The sequence below is a fragment of the Tupaia chinensis genome, unplaced genomic scaffold, assembly GCF_000334495.1.
Source record: "Tupaia chinensis unplaced genomic scaffold, TupChi_1.0 Scaffold000250_1, whole genome shotgun sequence".
Taxonomy (NCBI): Eukaryota; Metazoa; Chordata; class Mammalia; order Scandentia; family Tupaiidae; genus Tupaia; species Tupaia belangeri.
Window position 1 is genome coordinate 4184905 of NW_006159730.1, and position 17428 is coordinate 4202332.

Sequence of the window (17428 nt, forward strand, 5' to 3'; positions counted from 1 at the left end):
CCTGCTGAATGTAGGCCATTGCTTCTTCAATGTGTAATTATTACAATAAGTAGTCCATTGCTGTGGTACTCTGTATGCACCAGTGAATTTGCTCCAGCAATTAAAGACTCCAGGTCCTGGAGAGTGAAACAAACACTGAGAACTTTTGTAATTTGTTGTGATCAAGATGAATTTTTTTTCAATGTAGCAGTAAACTTTAAATGGTAATACTTGTTTGCCATTATTTGATGGAGAAATGTAGTTACTTTTCCTTTCATTTCTGGGATGCAAAAGAGATTATCCCCAAACTCTCCTACTAATTTTAAAAAATTGTAAAATTGATTTTCATATTATAATATTTTAAGTTTGTGCACTTCATTACACTTTTAATAATTCCCAATGTTTTATTATTCAACTAATATAGCTTACTACATTATTATAGATTATTATAAATTATAAAATGATTTACTAAATAATTTTATGTGATAAATATTATATCTCCAATTCAATATATTAAGAAAAATGATATGAAGATTAAGTTACCAAGCTAAAGACAAAGTATAGGTTTGAGAAAGACAACACTATATCAATTCTCAGAGTATTTTTTTTCATATGTGTGTATGTACATGACATACATATACATGGATGGATGATATTTATAAAATACTAGCTGAGAAAAATTCTCTTTTTATTGAAAACATCTATTTTTCTTTTTCTCTTCCATCAATAGATTGGTAATATTAAAGCCTTCTTGAGACTAGCAGATTACGTAATGGTTATGTCACTGGACTCCCACGTAGTTGAATACTATTCAAGTCCCAGACTTTGTGGCCTAACTCACACCGTGTGTGTGCGTGTGTGTGTGTGTGTGTGTGTGTGTGTGTGTGTGCGCGCGTGCGTGTGGGCCCAGGCTCCTGAGAGGAGAATGGAGGAGATGGGATTGTGGCATGGCCATCCCTCTGGCAGGGGATTTCTTGCATTCTGTCTCTGTCTGTCTCTCTGGCGAGCACATGCACCCTATAACAAAAATCTCTCCCTGAAAACAAACAAACAAAAAAACCAAAAAAAAGCCTTTTCTTTGTCTTAGTGCAAATTAAATAGACTGTAGAACTCTCTCTTACCCTAAATGTGTGGTAAAATTGCTATAGTATTTTAAAATAGATTTTCTAGCTTGGATTTCTCATTTTTCTCTTCCTACCCCTATCTGACAAATTCAGATAATTGAAATCTGAAGAACTAGCAAAATAGTCTTTGATATGGCAATTCCATGGGGAAAATGACACTTTAATGTTTACCTTTCTTTGACTCTAGTCTCACTAAGGTTGAGCACAGTCGGAGAAACTGGTGATCCAGTCTACTGACAGACGTTCCACTGCTTAGAAGCATCCTTGACATAGTTCAATATGAAGATTTGATTAAGGCTTTCTTTGTTGAATATGCACTTTAGCAATGGCCCTATTTTTTCTGTGACACTAGTGTTATAAATAAAATAATATCGACATATTTTTATCACCTTAGGTTATGGTATGAGTTCTTTATAGAGATGGGCTGGTTTATTTAGGAAAAGGCTTTAATAAATTTATTGTGTACCTACCCAGTGGAAGTAAGCTTAATGAGAGCCCTGGTTAAATGGGAAGAGAGAGTCTGCTTGGCACTCTCCAAATGCCCTGGAGAAATGACATTAAGACTAAAATCCTTGCTTTTTGGTAACTATAGGAGATGGGGATCAGACCTAATCAGATGATGAATCTAATGAGCATCCTATAACAAAGAGAGATAAATACTCAGAAGAAACATTTTGGATGAGAGTGTATATATAACCAAGAAAGTTCTCTGGATTTGAAAAAATTTCTCTTGAGGAATGGTCCTTAAGGTGTGCTCTGATGAATGTGCTGGAGTTACCAGGAAGAGGTAGTACCACACAGAAGGAACAGTATAGATGAATTTCCCTAAGCGAGGAAGAATAGAAAGGGAGGGGAACTGACGGAAATTAATGCTAGATAGCCAGCAGGGGTCAAATATTTGAGATCTTTAGGCCAGGTTAAGTTCAGTTGCTTTGCTTTTATTAAAATTAAAGGGGAGGCAGGGACTTCATGAGATTAGTTATTTCGAAATTATACTTTGTAGAATGGTTAGGAGCAGACTGAAAAGCTACTTCAGTTGTCTTAGTAAAAAATAATAGTACCGTAGAGTGGGGTTTAGCAGTGAGCATGGTACCTTAAAAGTGAAACAACTGTCAAGGGACTAGCAGTTAGCGTAATGGCTATGTCGCTGGACTCTCATGTAGTTGACCGCGGTTCGTTTCCTGGACCAGGTGGCTTAAAACTCATGCCGGGAACATGTGTGTGCATGCCCAAGATCCCAAGAGGAGAATGGAGGAGAAGGGATTGTGGTGTGGCTATCTCCCCTGGTGGGTGATTTCTCACTTTCTGTCTCTCTATCTCTCTCTGTCTGGCGAGCGCATGCGCCCTATAGCAAAAACCTCTCACAAAAAAATATATAAATAAATAAAACAACTGTCTTACAGATGCTAAGGAAGTTTCTCTTCTAAGAACCCCTCAGAAGCACACAGAAAGAGAGAGCAAGTGAGAATAAGACTAATAAGATAAGACTAATAAGTAAGAGAGGGAGAGGGAGAAAGATGGAGAGATAGAGATAGAGAGAGAGTGAGTGAGTAAAAGAGTCATCCCTATTTCAGTGTAGTTTGGACCCTACATACATCTCTTCTGAACATATCTTTGTAACTTTAGAGGAACATAGCTTATATAATCAAGCATTCATATACTTGTTTTCCTTTATTGAATATTTGTGTAGTACCTGTTTCTCTTAGAATCTTAAAATATTTAGGAGTTTGTCCTTTTATTTTCTACCTTAGATAAATAATAGGTATATCACAGATATTTGATGATCAAAAGAGAGTTAAATTTCCAAGTGTTTTATGAACTTTTATTTTTAAATTTGCCAGAGAACACATGTGCTTCCTAGAGATGCGGAGAATGAGAGCGAGAGCGAGAGCGAGAGCGAGAGAGAGAGAGAGAGAAAGCATCCCCATGGGGAATGGTCATACCACATTTTCCTCTATTTCTTCCTTCTTTTGGGATTTTGGGTGCAGACATGTGCTTGGTGTATTTCTCAAGCCACAGGGTCCAGGACTTGAGCCATGTGGGATCTAGCCACCTTAACTACCTGGTCACCAGATGGCCTACATGAACTTTTTAAAGTGCTGTCACCAAGGCCAAAATCTTCAGACATTCCAAATCTAAGAAGAAAGTATCTAATTCCCAGCAGTCAGACATTGTAAATATATGCTTTTTATTTTCTTTTAAACTTTTGCCAACCTTTTATTATAAAATACATTTTGGTAATTAATGAATAGCTTGCATTTTTCACTTTATGTCTATATGAAATTGGATGGTATATTAAAAAGGAAAACGTTCTAGATGTTTCTGATATAAAAATTCCCTTTATTATAAATGGGAATTTATAAATCGGGATTTAGAAATGACATCAAATTCATTTTTAATTCTTCCACTTAAATGATTTGGAACCTTGAAATTTCTTTCACTTCATATTCTAAATTTATTCAATTCCTAATTAGAAGATTATAATAAGTCCAAAAGTCTCTATTTTTGCTTTTTCACCACTGGAAATTAAAATATTTTCCATTACCTTAAGTTGTAATGTGCATTATTATTATTGTTATTATTTTTAGAGTTTTTCTTTGTTATCGGACACATACACTCGCCAGAAAGACAGAGGGAGACAGAGAGACAGAAAGCAAGAAACCCCTCCCTAAAATACATTTTGGTAATTAATGAATAGCTTGCATTTTTCACTTTATGTCTATATGAAATTGGATGGTATATTAAAAAGGAAAACGTTCTAGATGTTTCTGATATAAAAATTCCCTTTATTATAAATGGGAATTTATAAATCGGGATTTAGAAATGACATCAAATTCATTTTTAATTCTTCCACTTAAATGATTTGGAACCTTGAAATTTCTTTCACTTCATATTCTAAATTTATTCAATTCCTAATTAGAAGATTATAATAAGTCCAAAAGTCTCTATTTTTGCTTTTTCACCACTGGAAATTAAAATATTTTCCATTACCTTAAGTTGTAATGTGCATTATTATTATTGTTATTATTTTTAGAGTTTTTCTTTGTTATCGGACACATACACTCGCCAGAAAGACAGAGGGAGACAGAGAGACAGAAAGCAAGAAATCACCTCCCAGGGGTATGGCCACACTGCAATCCCTTTCCCTCCGTTCTCCTCTTGGATCTTGGGCACGCATGCACACGTGCCCGTTGTGAGTTTAAGCCATTGGGTCCGGTACTCGAACCGTGGTTGACTATGTGGGAGTCCAGTGACATAGCCATTATACCAACTGCTGGTCCCAGCATTATTATTATCATTATTTTATTAAATTTGCTTCAGGTTGTGTGCTGTTGCCAAAGAAAGAGAGCAAAAGAGGGAAAGTGAAAAAACATCTCCCAGAAGGATGGTCATGCCACAATCCCTTATTCTTCATTCTCCTCTTTGGATTTTAGGCACGTATCCAAACAGGCCTGGCATGTATTTCAACCTGCCAGATCTGGGACTTGAATTGCATACTGGCCATGAGAGATCCAGCCACCTTAACCAGTATGCCAACAGCTGGCCTCTTTATATGCATTGGTGTTTTCAAAATTGTTTTTTCTAAGACATATTTTTCTTACTTTAGGTTTATGTTACAGGTAAAGTATAAAGCTATTGAACCAGTATTCAATAGATTCAGTTTTTCTTAAATTTAAATTAATTTAACTAAGGAACAATTTTCTAGTTAGAATATCAAAATGGTAATTGTGACTAAAAAAAAGCATGAATTCTTTGTACATATCTATTTGATTAAATAGATATTTTATTTCCTTTTTAATTCTTGTACTTTTTAATAAGCATTTTGATGACCAGTCTATACTATAAACTTGAGGTTCAGAGAGTAAGAAATTTGTCTAAAACTACACAAGATTTATAAGTAATGGAGTTGGGTTTTAAAATATGATTTCTGACTCTATTCCATTTTCATTTTTCTACACAGCGTACTTATTCGTGATTTTGTTATATTATGCCAAACAATTTTTTAAACATTTTTTCTCATTCATTGCCTTATTTTATTTAATAAATTGACTAATCTTAATTGTTAGTATTCAGGACAGAAAAATAATTTGATGTTCAGGTGGAATTATTGCCCTTTGCAGAGCTTTTAGCGAGCCTTATTTTTCTTGATTATTACATTTTCTATAACCTAAATAGTCCTAGCTGATTTTTTCCTTTTTTTCTAGTAGCATCAATTATGAAACATAAAATTTTTTTTTTGAGAGTTTTTTTTTTTCGCTATAGGGCGCGTGTGCTTGCCAGACAGAGAGAGACATAGAGACAGAAAGCAAGAAATCACCGGCCGGGGGAATGGTCACGCCACAATCCCTTCTCCTCCATTCTCCTCTTGGGATCTTGGGCATGCACGCACACGCACCTAGCGTGGGTTCTAAGCCACCGGGTCCGGGACGCGAAACGCGGTCGACTACGTGGGAATCCAGCAACATAGCCATTACGCTAACTGCTGGTTTCAAACATAAAAAATTTTTTTTTTTTTTCGCTATAGGGCGCGTGTGCTTGCCAGACAGAGAGAGACATAGAGACAGAAAGCAAGAAATCACCGGCCGGGGGAATGGTCACGCCACAATCCCTTCTCCTCCATTCTCCTCTTGGGATCTTGGGCATGCACGCACACGCACCTGGCGTGAGTTCTAAGCCACCGGGTCTGGGACGCGAAACACGGTCGACTACGTGGGAATCCAGCAACATAGCCATTACGCTAACTGCTGGTTTCAAACATAAAAAATTTTACTGCAATATAGTTTCAAAAAAGTCATATTCTCCCAGAAATAATCTTTGACACTCTCCCTTTAAAAAGTACCTTTAACCCCTAAGGTAGCTTATTTTTTGTTTCTCATGTGTATATCTATAGGCAAGTGAAAGCCTTGGGAATTTTAGTGTGATTAATCCCATCATACAGGGATCATCTTTTATAAAGTAAGATTAGGAAGTTGTGAGGCCAAGGTTGAATGCAGTTTTATTAAGTGTCTAAAATCCTGGAATTAGTCCATGGCTAGTTATGTCTCTCCACTACTTTCCCCTCCTCTACTATGAAGTGCTTTGATCATTTGATGTAAAGTTTTGACTATGGAGATTCTTGGTGGGAAAAATGGAATGCCTCATTTAAAATGTAAGGGTAATTACCCATAAATTAGTTATGTATAAGAGAAAGCAAAATAGAAAAGATGATCAAAACTAAAGAAATGTGGAGGATTGGTCCCATGTCTCTGTAGTTAAATATTGTGCAGAAGGACTGGATTCCACATGGACCACTGTGGTTTGAATCCAGGCCCTAGAGGCTTGAAAAAGGCCTGGGTATGTGAGTGTACATGCACCAAATCCTGATGGATGCAGAATGAGGGGTTGGGAGAGTCTCTCTCTCCCTATCTTTCTATCTCTTGCACATAGTCGTGTGCCCTCTTGAATTGAAAATATATATATATATATATAGAAAAACCAGCATAGAAAGTGAGATATTTAAGTAGATATCATGTAAAATCATCTTATATACAAGCTTAGATATAGTTGAAGTATCATATATCTAATTATTTATTTTTCTAAATGCCATGATACTGAAGTAATCAGACCTATAAATATGTACCTAATATCTTTTTCATCCACAAAGTGCTGTTGTTACATTAACTACATTTTTAAGATTATTAGTGTCAATGCCAATATTAAACTATCTCTGGGAAAAATTAAATTACATAGATTTATTTTTCAGCCTTTAAGTAATTGTTTTCAGAAATCTTACAGAAGTGTATCATGCATTAAACTGAATGTTAAAATCTAAAAGAACTTTAGAGAGATTGGTTAATTTTAACGCTGTCCTTCCCTTTCCATCCCCTACCAACTCCAGTGAACATATTCTGTAACTTCTGGGAATCTGAGTCCAGGAGGAGTTAATAGTATTCATTTACAGACATAAAGTCAGTGTGAAACAAAGTAAAACTGACTTAAGTCCCTTGACTTCCAATCTAGAGTTTCTTCTATAACTTTAGCTAATTATTCAATTTTTTGTGCCTACCCTGTCTTATCAGTAAGTTAAGTTCACAGAAAGGACCTTCCTCAGTGGATGAAAATAGTTATTGCAAATTGAATATTTAGTAAATATGTTTAACACATTGCAGGCCCTTGGTAATGTTACGTCCTTAGAATTATTGTTGTATTCTTTCACTTGCAACCATATTCTAAAAGTAAAATAGAAATTATTTGAAAAAAATCACTCTCACACTAATAGGAGGGTGGAGAGAAGGGTGTCATTTGTCTCTCCAAAGGATTAAATATTGTAGAAAATTTAAAAATGCTTCTCTATCAGGTGCTGCTATTTTTCCTAAGGAAGCAAAGTTATCACCTGTTGTCAAGACAAAGTCTCGATAATATATTGCAATGGAATCTGTATTCATTTTGTCATTTTAGAAGATAAAGAGCTTTTCATTAAAAATGTAGGTCAGACTGTGTGGGGCCTAACACTCATATAATTTCAAAGGCCTTTCAGAAAAAGTGAGTATTTGTGTAGAATGCAAAAACAAATAACTAGTAACTTATTTTAAAATGTTAATAAATATCAAACTGTCATAAAATCAAGATAAATGATATGATATTTGTGTAAATTCTCTGTCAAACACACTCCCATGAAACTTGCCATACCTTGCCTTCCCTCCTTTTTTCCTCTTCCCCTCCCCTCCCCTCCCTTCCCCTCCTCTCCCACCTCCCTTCCTCCCGTGCTTTCCTCCTTTCCTCTCTTGCTTTTCCTTCCCTTCCCTTCCTTTCCCTTCCCTTCTTTCCTCTTTTTTTCCTCTCTTTCCACACTGCTCATCACCAATTAGATAACAACAATTTATTTTGTAATATCACTTTCTACAGAGAAACCAGGAAGATAACTTTGTCTTTGTTTTAGCATAGTTTGGGGAAATTTGAGGAAGAAAACCTTGAGACAATACGAAAATTCTAAGTATCCTGAACTTAGCCAGATGGCTCAATGTGTTCCAAGGCAAATAAGTATAAGAGATGGTAAAAATGATCTGTCTGATTTAAGATAAAAATATGACAAGATTTCACCTATGGCATGTGGTGCCTTGGTTATAAATGCCAGTAGAAATTGTGAGAAGCCTGAAGAAGACAGAATGAACCTGATGAAACTAAGTTAGTTTGTCAGGGTTCTAGACACCCCAATGCACAGAGTCTAATAAGATCTGTTTTTGACAGTTCTCTATGAAGAAGAAGAAATGAGGATCATCAGAAAAATAATCAGCATCAAACCCAGCCTTTTCAATGAGCAATAGCAGTGAGCAGTTAGAATAGCAGAAGACAGATTCAAAGAGGGGGCTGACAAGATCCTTCAGTAAGTGTATGAGGTCCCATATTCCTACAACCTCATTGAACTCATTGCTTTCACTTACCTGAGGTAAAATCTAGCTCAAATGAACAAAATAGGGCCAGTCGGTGGTGTGGTGGTTAAGGTGGCTGGATCCCACATGGGTGACTGCATGGTTCAAGTCCTGGACCCAGTGGCTTGTAAAACTTGAGCGACACATGTGCATATATGCCCAAAATTCCAAGAGGAGAATTGATGAGAAGGGATTGTGGTGTAGCCATCTCCCCTCAGAGATGCTTTTTCATTTTCCTCTCTTTCCCTCTCTCACTCTGGTGAGCTCACATGCCATATAGCAAATTAACAAAAAGGAACAAAACAACTCTATGTTTTCAAAAAGATAACAAAATTATTAATAGAAGGAAGTCAAATCTTCACTTTTATGGATGACATGATCAATAGAAAGAAGTCAAATGATCACTTTTATGGATGACATGATCTTATATTTAGAAAATCCTGAAGATTGTACACACAAACGAACACACACACACACAAATCTTAGAGCTAACAAATCAAATTGGCAAAGTTAAATAAACATACAAAAATCAATTGTGCTTCTATATAATAACAGTGGATGATCTAAAAAATTAAGAAAATAATTTCATTTTACAATAGCATTATAAAGTATAAAATGCTTAAAAATAAACAGCAAAGGAAGTAAAAGACGTATACTGAAAACTGCAAAACATTGTTGAAAGATATTAAAGAGATGGAAATAAAACAATTCCTATGCTCATTGGCTGGAACATTTAATATTATTAAGATAACAATAATATTAAAGTACCCATTCAATGTAATTCTTATCACAAAACCAGCAAAGTAGTTTGTAGATATAGTAAAAATATATCCTAAAATTTATATGGGATCTCAGGAGATATTGGATATCCAAAATAATCTTGAAATTAAGGACAAAGTTGTTGGACTCACATAACCTCACTTTAAAATTTATTACAAGCTGCAGTAATCAAATCAGTGTGGTACTGATACATACATAGATATATGGATTAGTATGCATGGAGAATAGTGTATACACACACACACACACACACACACTCTTTGTTTTCAGGCTGTCTATTCTAATCCATATATCTATGTATGTATCAGTACCACACTGATTTGATTATCGTAGTTTGTAATATATTAGAGAGTTTGTTTTGCTGTAGGGTGCATGTACTTACTGGAGACACACACACACACACACACACACACACACAGATGAACTGCCAAGAAGCAGACAAACTGTAGTCCCTTCTCTTCCCTTCTCCTTTCAGGACTTTGGGCATGCACACACTCTGTGCCCAGAGTGAGTTTCAAGCCTCCAGGTCTGGAATGTAACCCGTGGTTGGCCATGTGGGAGTTCAGTGCCTTAATCACTACACCACCGGGAGTGTCAAGATGATTTAATTAATAAAAGGAGAGAGAACCTTTTCAACGAGTGATGCTGTGGTAGCTGTATATCTACAGAAAGAAATTGGATCCTTACCCTTTTTATATAAAAATTAAATTGAAATGAGTAAAAGAGTTAAACATAATAGCTAAAAATATAGAACTCTTAGAAGAAAACAGAAAATGCTTCATGGTATTAGATTTGATAATGATTTCTTGCACATGACACTAAAAGCCTAGGCAATAAAAAAGAACTATAGACCACTTGTATTTTATCAAAATTAAAAAATTGTGTACATCAGAAGACATTATCAAGAGAGTGAAAAGGCAGCAACACAGTGGGAGAAAGTAATCACAAATTATGTATCTGATGAGACATTAATATCTAGAATAGAGAACTTTTAGCACTCAACAAAAAGTACAAAAAAAAAACCCCACAAATAACATTAAAAAGATCAACAGACTTGAATAAATAGACATTTCTGCAAAAAAGACAAACAAATGGTTAATAACACCTGAAAAGAAATGTTCAACATCACTAATCACTAGGGAAATGCATATCGGAACTGCAGTGAGATCCCACGTTACATTCAGGAGGATGGCTAGTATAAAACAAACAAAATCCAGAAAATGAGTGTGGGTCAGGGTGTGGAGAAATAGGAACATTTTGCTCATCACAGGTGTGAGCATAAAATGGTACAACCCCTGTGGAAAACAATATGGCAGATACACATAGAGACTAAATTAAAAATTACCACATAATCTAGCAATCCCACTTTTGGGTAGAAACCCAAATAATTGAAAACCAGGACTCAAGCAGATATTTGCACATTAATGGTTGTAATGGCATGATTCATAATGGCCAAAAGTTGAAAACTACTCAAATACCCATTGACATGTGAATGAATAAATAAAATGTATTATGGCTTATAGCGGAATTTTATTTAGTCTTAAAAAGTAATGGAATTCTGGGGGCTAGGTGGTGGTGAAATAGTAATGTAACTCTGGACCCTTATGGAAAGGTCCCAGGTTCCCATCCTAGGACCTCCCTATGTAAACCAGACACAAACTTGTGCTCATAACCTTGACTGGCTAATACTGTGGATGGATCATGGCATGAAGTCTTTCTCAAGGAAGGAAAAACACTGATAAACTTTTAAAAAGGAGTGAAATTGTGATGCATGCTACAATACCAATTACCTTGAAAAAATGTTATGCTAAATGATATAAACCATGCATGAAAGGACAAATATAGTGTAATTCCACTTATAAGAGGCAGCTAGAATAGCCTTTATATTGATTACTGACTGCAGATTCCTCTGCCTATAACCAAAATACCAGCTACAAAACAGTTTCTAGCACTTAAAATTAAGTTACAAAAGACTGCTCTAATATACAATGTTGATTAAATTCACGTTGCAAAGTCCATACTAAGGAGACAATGGGGAGACAAAAATATGCTGAGCATAGCATTGTTGAAAACAATTAAAATAATAATTTATCTAAATGCTAACAAATGGAGAATGTATTAATGAATGAATTTTTTAAAATATTTCCAACAATGAAGTGATTCTGACATATCTACATTTTAACCATAACCTAAAGAAACAAAAATGCCTCTGAAATCAATATAATTCATTAAAAAAAAATTCAGTGATTGATGAAGATTTACCAATTTTTATTATTTTTTCCCTTCAGTTATACAGTTAAACTGATAGGAATGTGATACTGGTATGAACATTTCTTTTGCCTTACATAGGTTAGCATATTTGAATTGTGTCTGCCTTTAGATTTAAACTAAATATCAGGAAAGTCAAGAAGTATAAAACTTTCTTCCAGTGTGCAGTGTTGAATCAGATAAATTGGATCAGCAGTGGAACTCAAAATATTCTTACAAAATATTGCCTGTCTTATATTCATTACTCCGTATTCCCTCTGAGGGTTCTGGACTAGTACTTTAAAAGTCTGCCTCACTGTGAAGGCATTATTTTAGCACAACCACATGTGTACACAGTCGTCCAATTGCAGGAGCAATGAAACACAAGGGACCAGAGCCTTTGCTGTACACAAAGGTACATTGTAAGTTAATAGGTTAATAAAACTCTGAAGCCAAAATCAAGGTATACTGCATAGTAGTTATTTCTAAAGTTATTATTGTATATTTCCTCAAAATTTAATATGTTCCTTTTTCATGAGAAAGAAAGGGAATATCAACATAATCTTTTCAAGCAACTAATTTCTCCTCTCCCTTATGTCCAATAGTTTGTGGAATGAAAGCAATTTCACTAAGGTACAGCCTTTAGGTTGCTGAGTAGAAAAAGCTTCTTTTTTATTGTTGCCGTTATATTTCAGTAAAATCTGAATTCTTAGCCTACATTCTGCTGTACCAATAATTCCCACGTTCCAAATTTGAGAACGATTTTTCTCCATCCTCATTGTTCTTCCCTCTACTAAGCACTTGACCTCTGGAAAGGACTTCTTTTTCATCGGTGACCCTTTAATACTTGTTTTCCACCTCCTTCTTGGATGATTCCTTTGCTTATTTTTATCACCTGCACTCAATCTTTTTCTCCTATGAGTCAGTACTTTCTAAAGGTGAAATTTCATCTCCCACTTGCCATTCTGTTCATTCTTTTCTTCTTCTTCCTTTTTCTATTTATTTATTTATTTATTTATTTATTTATTTATTTATTTATTTATTTATTTTTAAATTTGCCTGGTGGTGCATGTATTCTCCAGAGAGAGAAAGAAAGTACTTCCCAGGGGGAACAGTACACTGCAAACCCTTTGCCTCCATCTCTTCCTCCCTTTGGGGATTTTGGGCACACACACACATGCACCTGGCATGTTTCTCAAGCTACTGGACATGGGACTTGAACTGCACAAATGGTCATGTGGGATCCAGCTCTTTAACCACCAGGTCACAGACTGGCTCAGATTTCCTTTTTATCACTATCTCCCCTATGTTGGTCATCTCCCAAGAGGTGGAATCAGGCTCTAGTTAGCTGGTATGTCTTTGCCCATGTTATTGCCTCCAATCCAAAGATTTCTCCAGTTTTTGTACTAATTTGAACTCATTTTTCAGATTTTAGTCCTTTGGGACATGTTTCCTTTTGAAACTGTGTACCCTTCCCGTGTGTTGTAAAGGCTTATGTTTACCCGTATGATAGCCCCTAACTTATAATACTGGTCATTGTGTATTGGAGAAATTCTGAGTGGAGTCCCAGACTAGTAGCATCAGTATCAACTGGAAAATGTCTTAGAAATAAAAATTTTAAGTCCTCACCCTAGATGAACTAAATCAGAACTCTAGGAACGTGGCTCAGGAATCTGTGTTTTAATAAGTCCTACAGTGATTCTGATAAACACTAAAATCTGATAGACAGTGGCATGTTGTAATTATCTGGATTTTGGCTGATTCCCCCACTAGATTATAGGCTGTTTTAGGACAGAAACTGTGATGGCATCTTTTTCATTGTAATATCTGTCCTGTGCATAATCTGACACATTATTGATACACAGTAACAATTTACTTAAATGCATAAATAAATGAAGAGTAAGGAAATAATTGCTTTTTATTTTTAAGTGCTCCAGTTTCACTTCTCTGATTAAGAACTGTGTGACTTCTTTTTGTTTTCTTTTTTATTAACATAATAATTATACATCACAGTTGGGTATAGTTTGATTTTCAATGCGTGTGCAATGTGTATGATCAAATCAGAACAATTCAGATATCCATTCTCTCAGACCTTGGTCATAACAGCATTGGAAGCAGTCACTCCTCTTTTAGCTAATCTGAGATATATAATAAAGCAATGTTATCTGTAGTTATCCTACTGTACTCTGGAGCATTAGAACTTGTTTCTCTTACTTAACTGTAATTTTTTATTAAACATCTTTCTCTCTCCTTTTCTTTCCCCTACACTTCCCAGCCTCTTGTAATCACTGTTATACTCTCTACTTCTGTGGGGTTATCTAAAGCAAATCAGTATGCTGTAGAGATATCTGCACTTCAGTATTTACTGTAGCACTATTCACAATAGCCAAGGTATATAAACAACCTAAGTGTTAATGAACAGATAAATGGATAGAGAAATTGAGATACACACACACACACAGACACACACAAACATAGACACAGACACAGTGGTACTGTTCAACAATTGAAAGAAGGAAATCTTGCCATTTGAGACAACATGCACAAGACCAGGGAATGTTAAGTGAAATATTCCAGGCACGCAATGAGAAATGCCTTGTTTTCAATCATATGTGAAAATGAAAAGAGATGACCTCATAGAAGTGAGTTTTGTAGTTCACATGGAAAGCCAAGACAACCTTTGTAATAGGAACGTTGAAATCTGTTAACGACTCAACACTGTCCTCTAAAACCACTGCATATCTCACCTGTAGTTAAGGGTGAATTTATCTAACCTTTTAAAAAAGAATACCTGTCATCTGCACAATGGTAACTACTCCCAAATAAATCAGTGTGTAAATGTTCTTTATCATTACAGATTATTAATGCTGCACTTGCTCTGGCTGCAAGACCCAAAAGTCAAGTGGTAAGAAACACTGTGGAAATGTACAAGCGGACATGGGAGAACCATCTACATGTCCTCACTGAAGCCATAGATGATATTACAAGTATTGATGACTTCCTTGCTGTGTCTGGTATGTTTTATTCTTTTAATTTATACATTTGCTCTTGTGGATGTTTAAAAATAGTATGATACGGAGCCTTTCATGGGTGGGCTTTCTGGGAGCAAAGTGTTGCTGTCATAGTGTAATGGCAGTGTGTCATCAGTGTTCTCTGGGATTCTGAGCCCGTGCCTTGTAATGTTTGTAAGTCAACAGTCATACTGTGTCTCTAAATGAAAATCCTATTTATGGACAATGCATAACAGTAAACAATTGTAGACAGTCTTAGGCTTTTCCAATAAATTGGCATTTTTCCATTTTTAGTATATCTCTATAAGTTTCTTCTCCAACCAAATTCTTCTGTATTTAGGAAAAAAATATATTAATAAGAAAGCTTTTAATTGATTTGAGATGTGATATGATAATTCAAGTGCATGTTTGATAGTGCTAGTCTAAAGAATCAATGATACAAATCTGAAGATCTAATTATACCAGCCACAGATGGTCTTGAGAGTCCATGTGAAGCCCAGATGATTTTCTCATCACAGCTTAGAGTAGCATCCCACAAGACTGCGAAAATACACTTATAAAGCCATATCCTCAGAGCTAGGTTTTGATTAGACTGTTGTAACAGCAAAGAACTAAATCTATTTTAGTCTTTTTAATTCTCTTAAAAGCAAGCTTCTCATTGAAGTAAGTTCCACGATTTCTTTCTGTATGTATAAGAGAACATTTTTTGGCATGTGATTTTTTTTTTTAAGTAAAGAATCCTCATGAATAGCAATTTTTTTTAAAGTTACCTGATACATGAAGGGTTTTTAAAAGTTCATAGAGAATGCATATTAAGAAAAAGTTTAGCATGGATTCCGAAATTTTTAGCACCAACATAAATTCATACTTTATTTTCATCTGTGTATATAATCTCATCATGTATAGGAGTTCCAGAAACCTAGTATATTTTCATGACACATTAATGAAAATAAAGTTTGCTAGTTATTTTAAAACATTTTTCATTTTAATGGAGTAAAATCTTTTGAAAATGTAGAAAACAAATGGGTGAAAATATTAGTAGCCATTGAAATAACAACCACTGATCTCTGATTTTTTTCATTCAGCATTTTTATACATATATTATTTATATTTTCAAATATTTTTGCCATTTTATATACACACACATTTATAAATTATTTGCCTTTTTACACATAGATTTGGCTACATATTTCTGCATCATTACATAGTTTTCAAAGACTCATTCATTTTTATGTTCCCGTTTTACTGGAATTTAGGTAAATTATAATTTTAATTATTCTACTAAATACTACATTAAGTATATTTTTGAAATTTGCTGTCTCTTCAGTATAGGATATGCAAAATGAATTCAGTCAACATCCTTATATTGGAGTAGTCTTTTTTAAACTTAATCAAGGAGGGAATCTTTCCCAGATGCCTTCCATCAGCATTTCTCTTACTTGTCATAGGTCATAACTTGTCCCTGTCATACTCCTGAAACAATCATTGGCAAAAGAAAATGAGATTGCTATGCCTAGTTTGGAGAGTATCGATATGCCTAGTTTGGGGAGCCAGAGGGAGTGCTGGTCCTAATTTGTACAACTTGTTGATTTCTGTGTTATAAGTACTCCCACTTTGGCCTGTTTCAAGCTACTGAGGTGATGTCACTGAACTTTGGCTTGGCAACCAAGGAAGAGAGTCAACTCCCTGTGAGCTGGTATAAACAGTTTCTAGCAGACCACTGATCTTAGACCAGATGTCATTGAACCTTTATGACTCATCACTTACTACACAAATAAAATCAGAGGTTTGTTAGCAAAAAATGAAAGGGAAATAGCTATGGAAAGACAACCAAACCTGTTTGCCCAAAACACTGAGTGGTTTCCATCACCTTTTCAAGGTCTGTGGCCTTGTATTCTTTTAGTATAGGCTCCAGTGACACTTACTGTAACATCAAAACTTCAACATTTGCTCTCACAGATGATAATATCTTTTTTTAGAATTTCTCCAGTGAAATAAATGAGAAAGACTCTAGCGGGCCCTATACAACTCTCTCTCACCATACTAAGAGTTCTGCCTTCAAGATCACAGGGCAGCTGAGGACGTGTAACCTTTCATGTGGTAATCACCATTCACATAGCTGTGGTGGGGGCTGTCATGGTGTGGTAGCTTGTATGTAGGTCTGATTTTCTGACTTCTCTGGCACTCTTCTGGAATAACCTTTTTGACTAATGTTCTCTGTATTTATAGACTTCTGGTTCATGTGTCTTTAATTAGCTCGGCTGAGAAGAATTTAGTCCACAGGGTATCTGACTGATTTATCTAGAAAAAAATATGTTTTTAAAATATTTCACCCTCTTCTTGGACTTTCTTTAAGTAGACAGTAATGATACTTCATTCTTTTTATTTATTTATTTTTTAAATAAGAGAAAATAATAGAATCAATTGTAAAAACTTGTGGATTCTCAGAATATCAGCTCTCCACATTAAAATATACAGTAACATTCAAATCTAAATTAGTGGGAAAGGATTATTTGACTTTAAAGTATTATTTTATTGCCATTAGCACAGGTAGAGAACACATTTTTGTTTATAGTAAGCTATAAATTTTGATAGAAGACAGAAATGAGTTAGACTACAAAAAGTAACAATTACTAAGAACTGATTAAATGTGTGGATTTGTGAAGATTCAATCTTTCATTTACTCCTTCATTAATTTGATAAATATTTATTATATTTATTGCATAGTTCTTTTTTCTTTTTTCTTTTTATTTTTTTTTGGTTAGAGGACACTAGTGCTCATGAGAGAGACAGACAGAGGTGAAAGGGGAGAAGAAAACACCCTCTCTCCATGAGAAATGGTCATGTTGCAATTCTTTTTCCTCCATTTCTCTCTCCT

The 17428-nt window shown here is 35.1% G+C and overlaps 1 protein-coding gene across 1 annotated transcript in view; it reads left to right on the top strand.

Moving 5' to 3' along the window:
* Nucleotides 1–17428, top strand: part of CTNNA3 (catenin alpha 3) — a 1606653-nt gene that overhangs the window by 1149367 nt on the left and 439858 nt on the right. The window contains exon 11 of the mRNA XM_014587961.1: nucleotides 14397–14553. Coding sequence (XP_014443447.1) covers nucleotides 14397–14553 — 157 coding nt within the window. The remainder of the gene's footprint in view (nucleotides 1–14396; nucleotides 14554–17428) is intronic.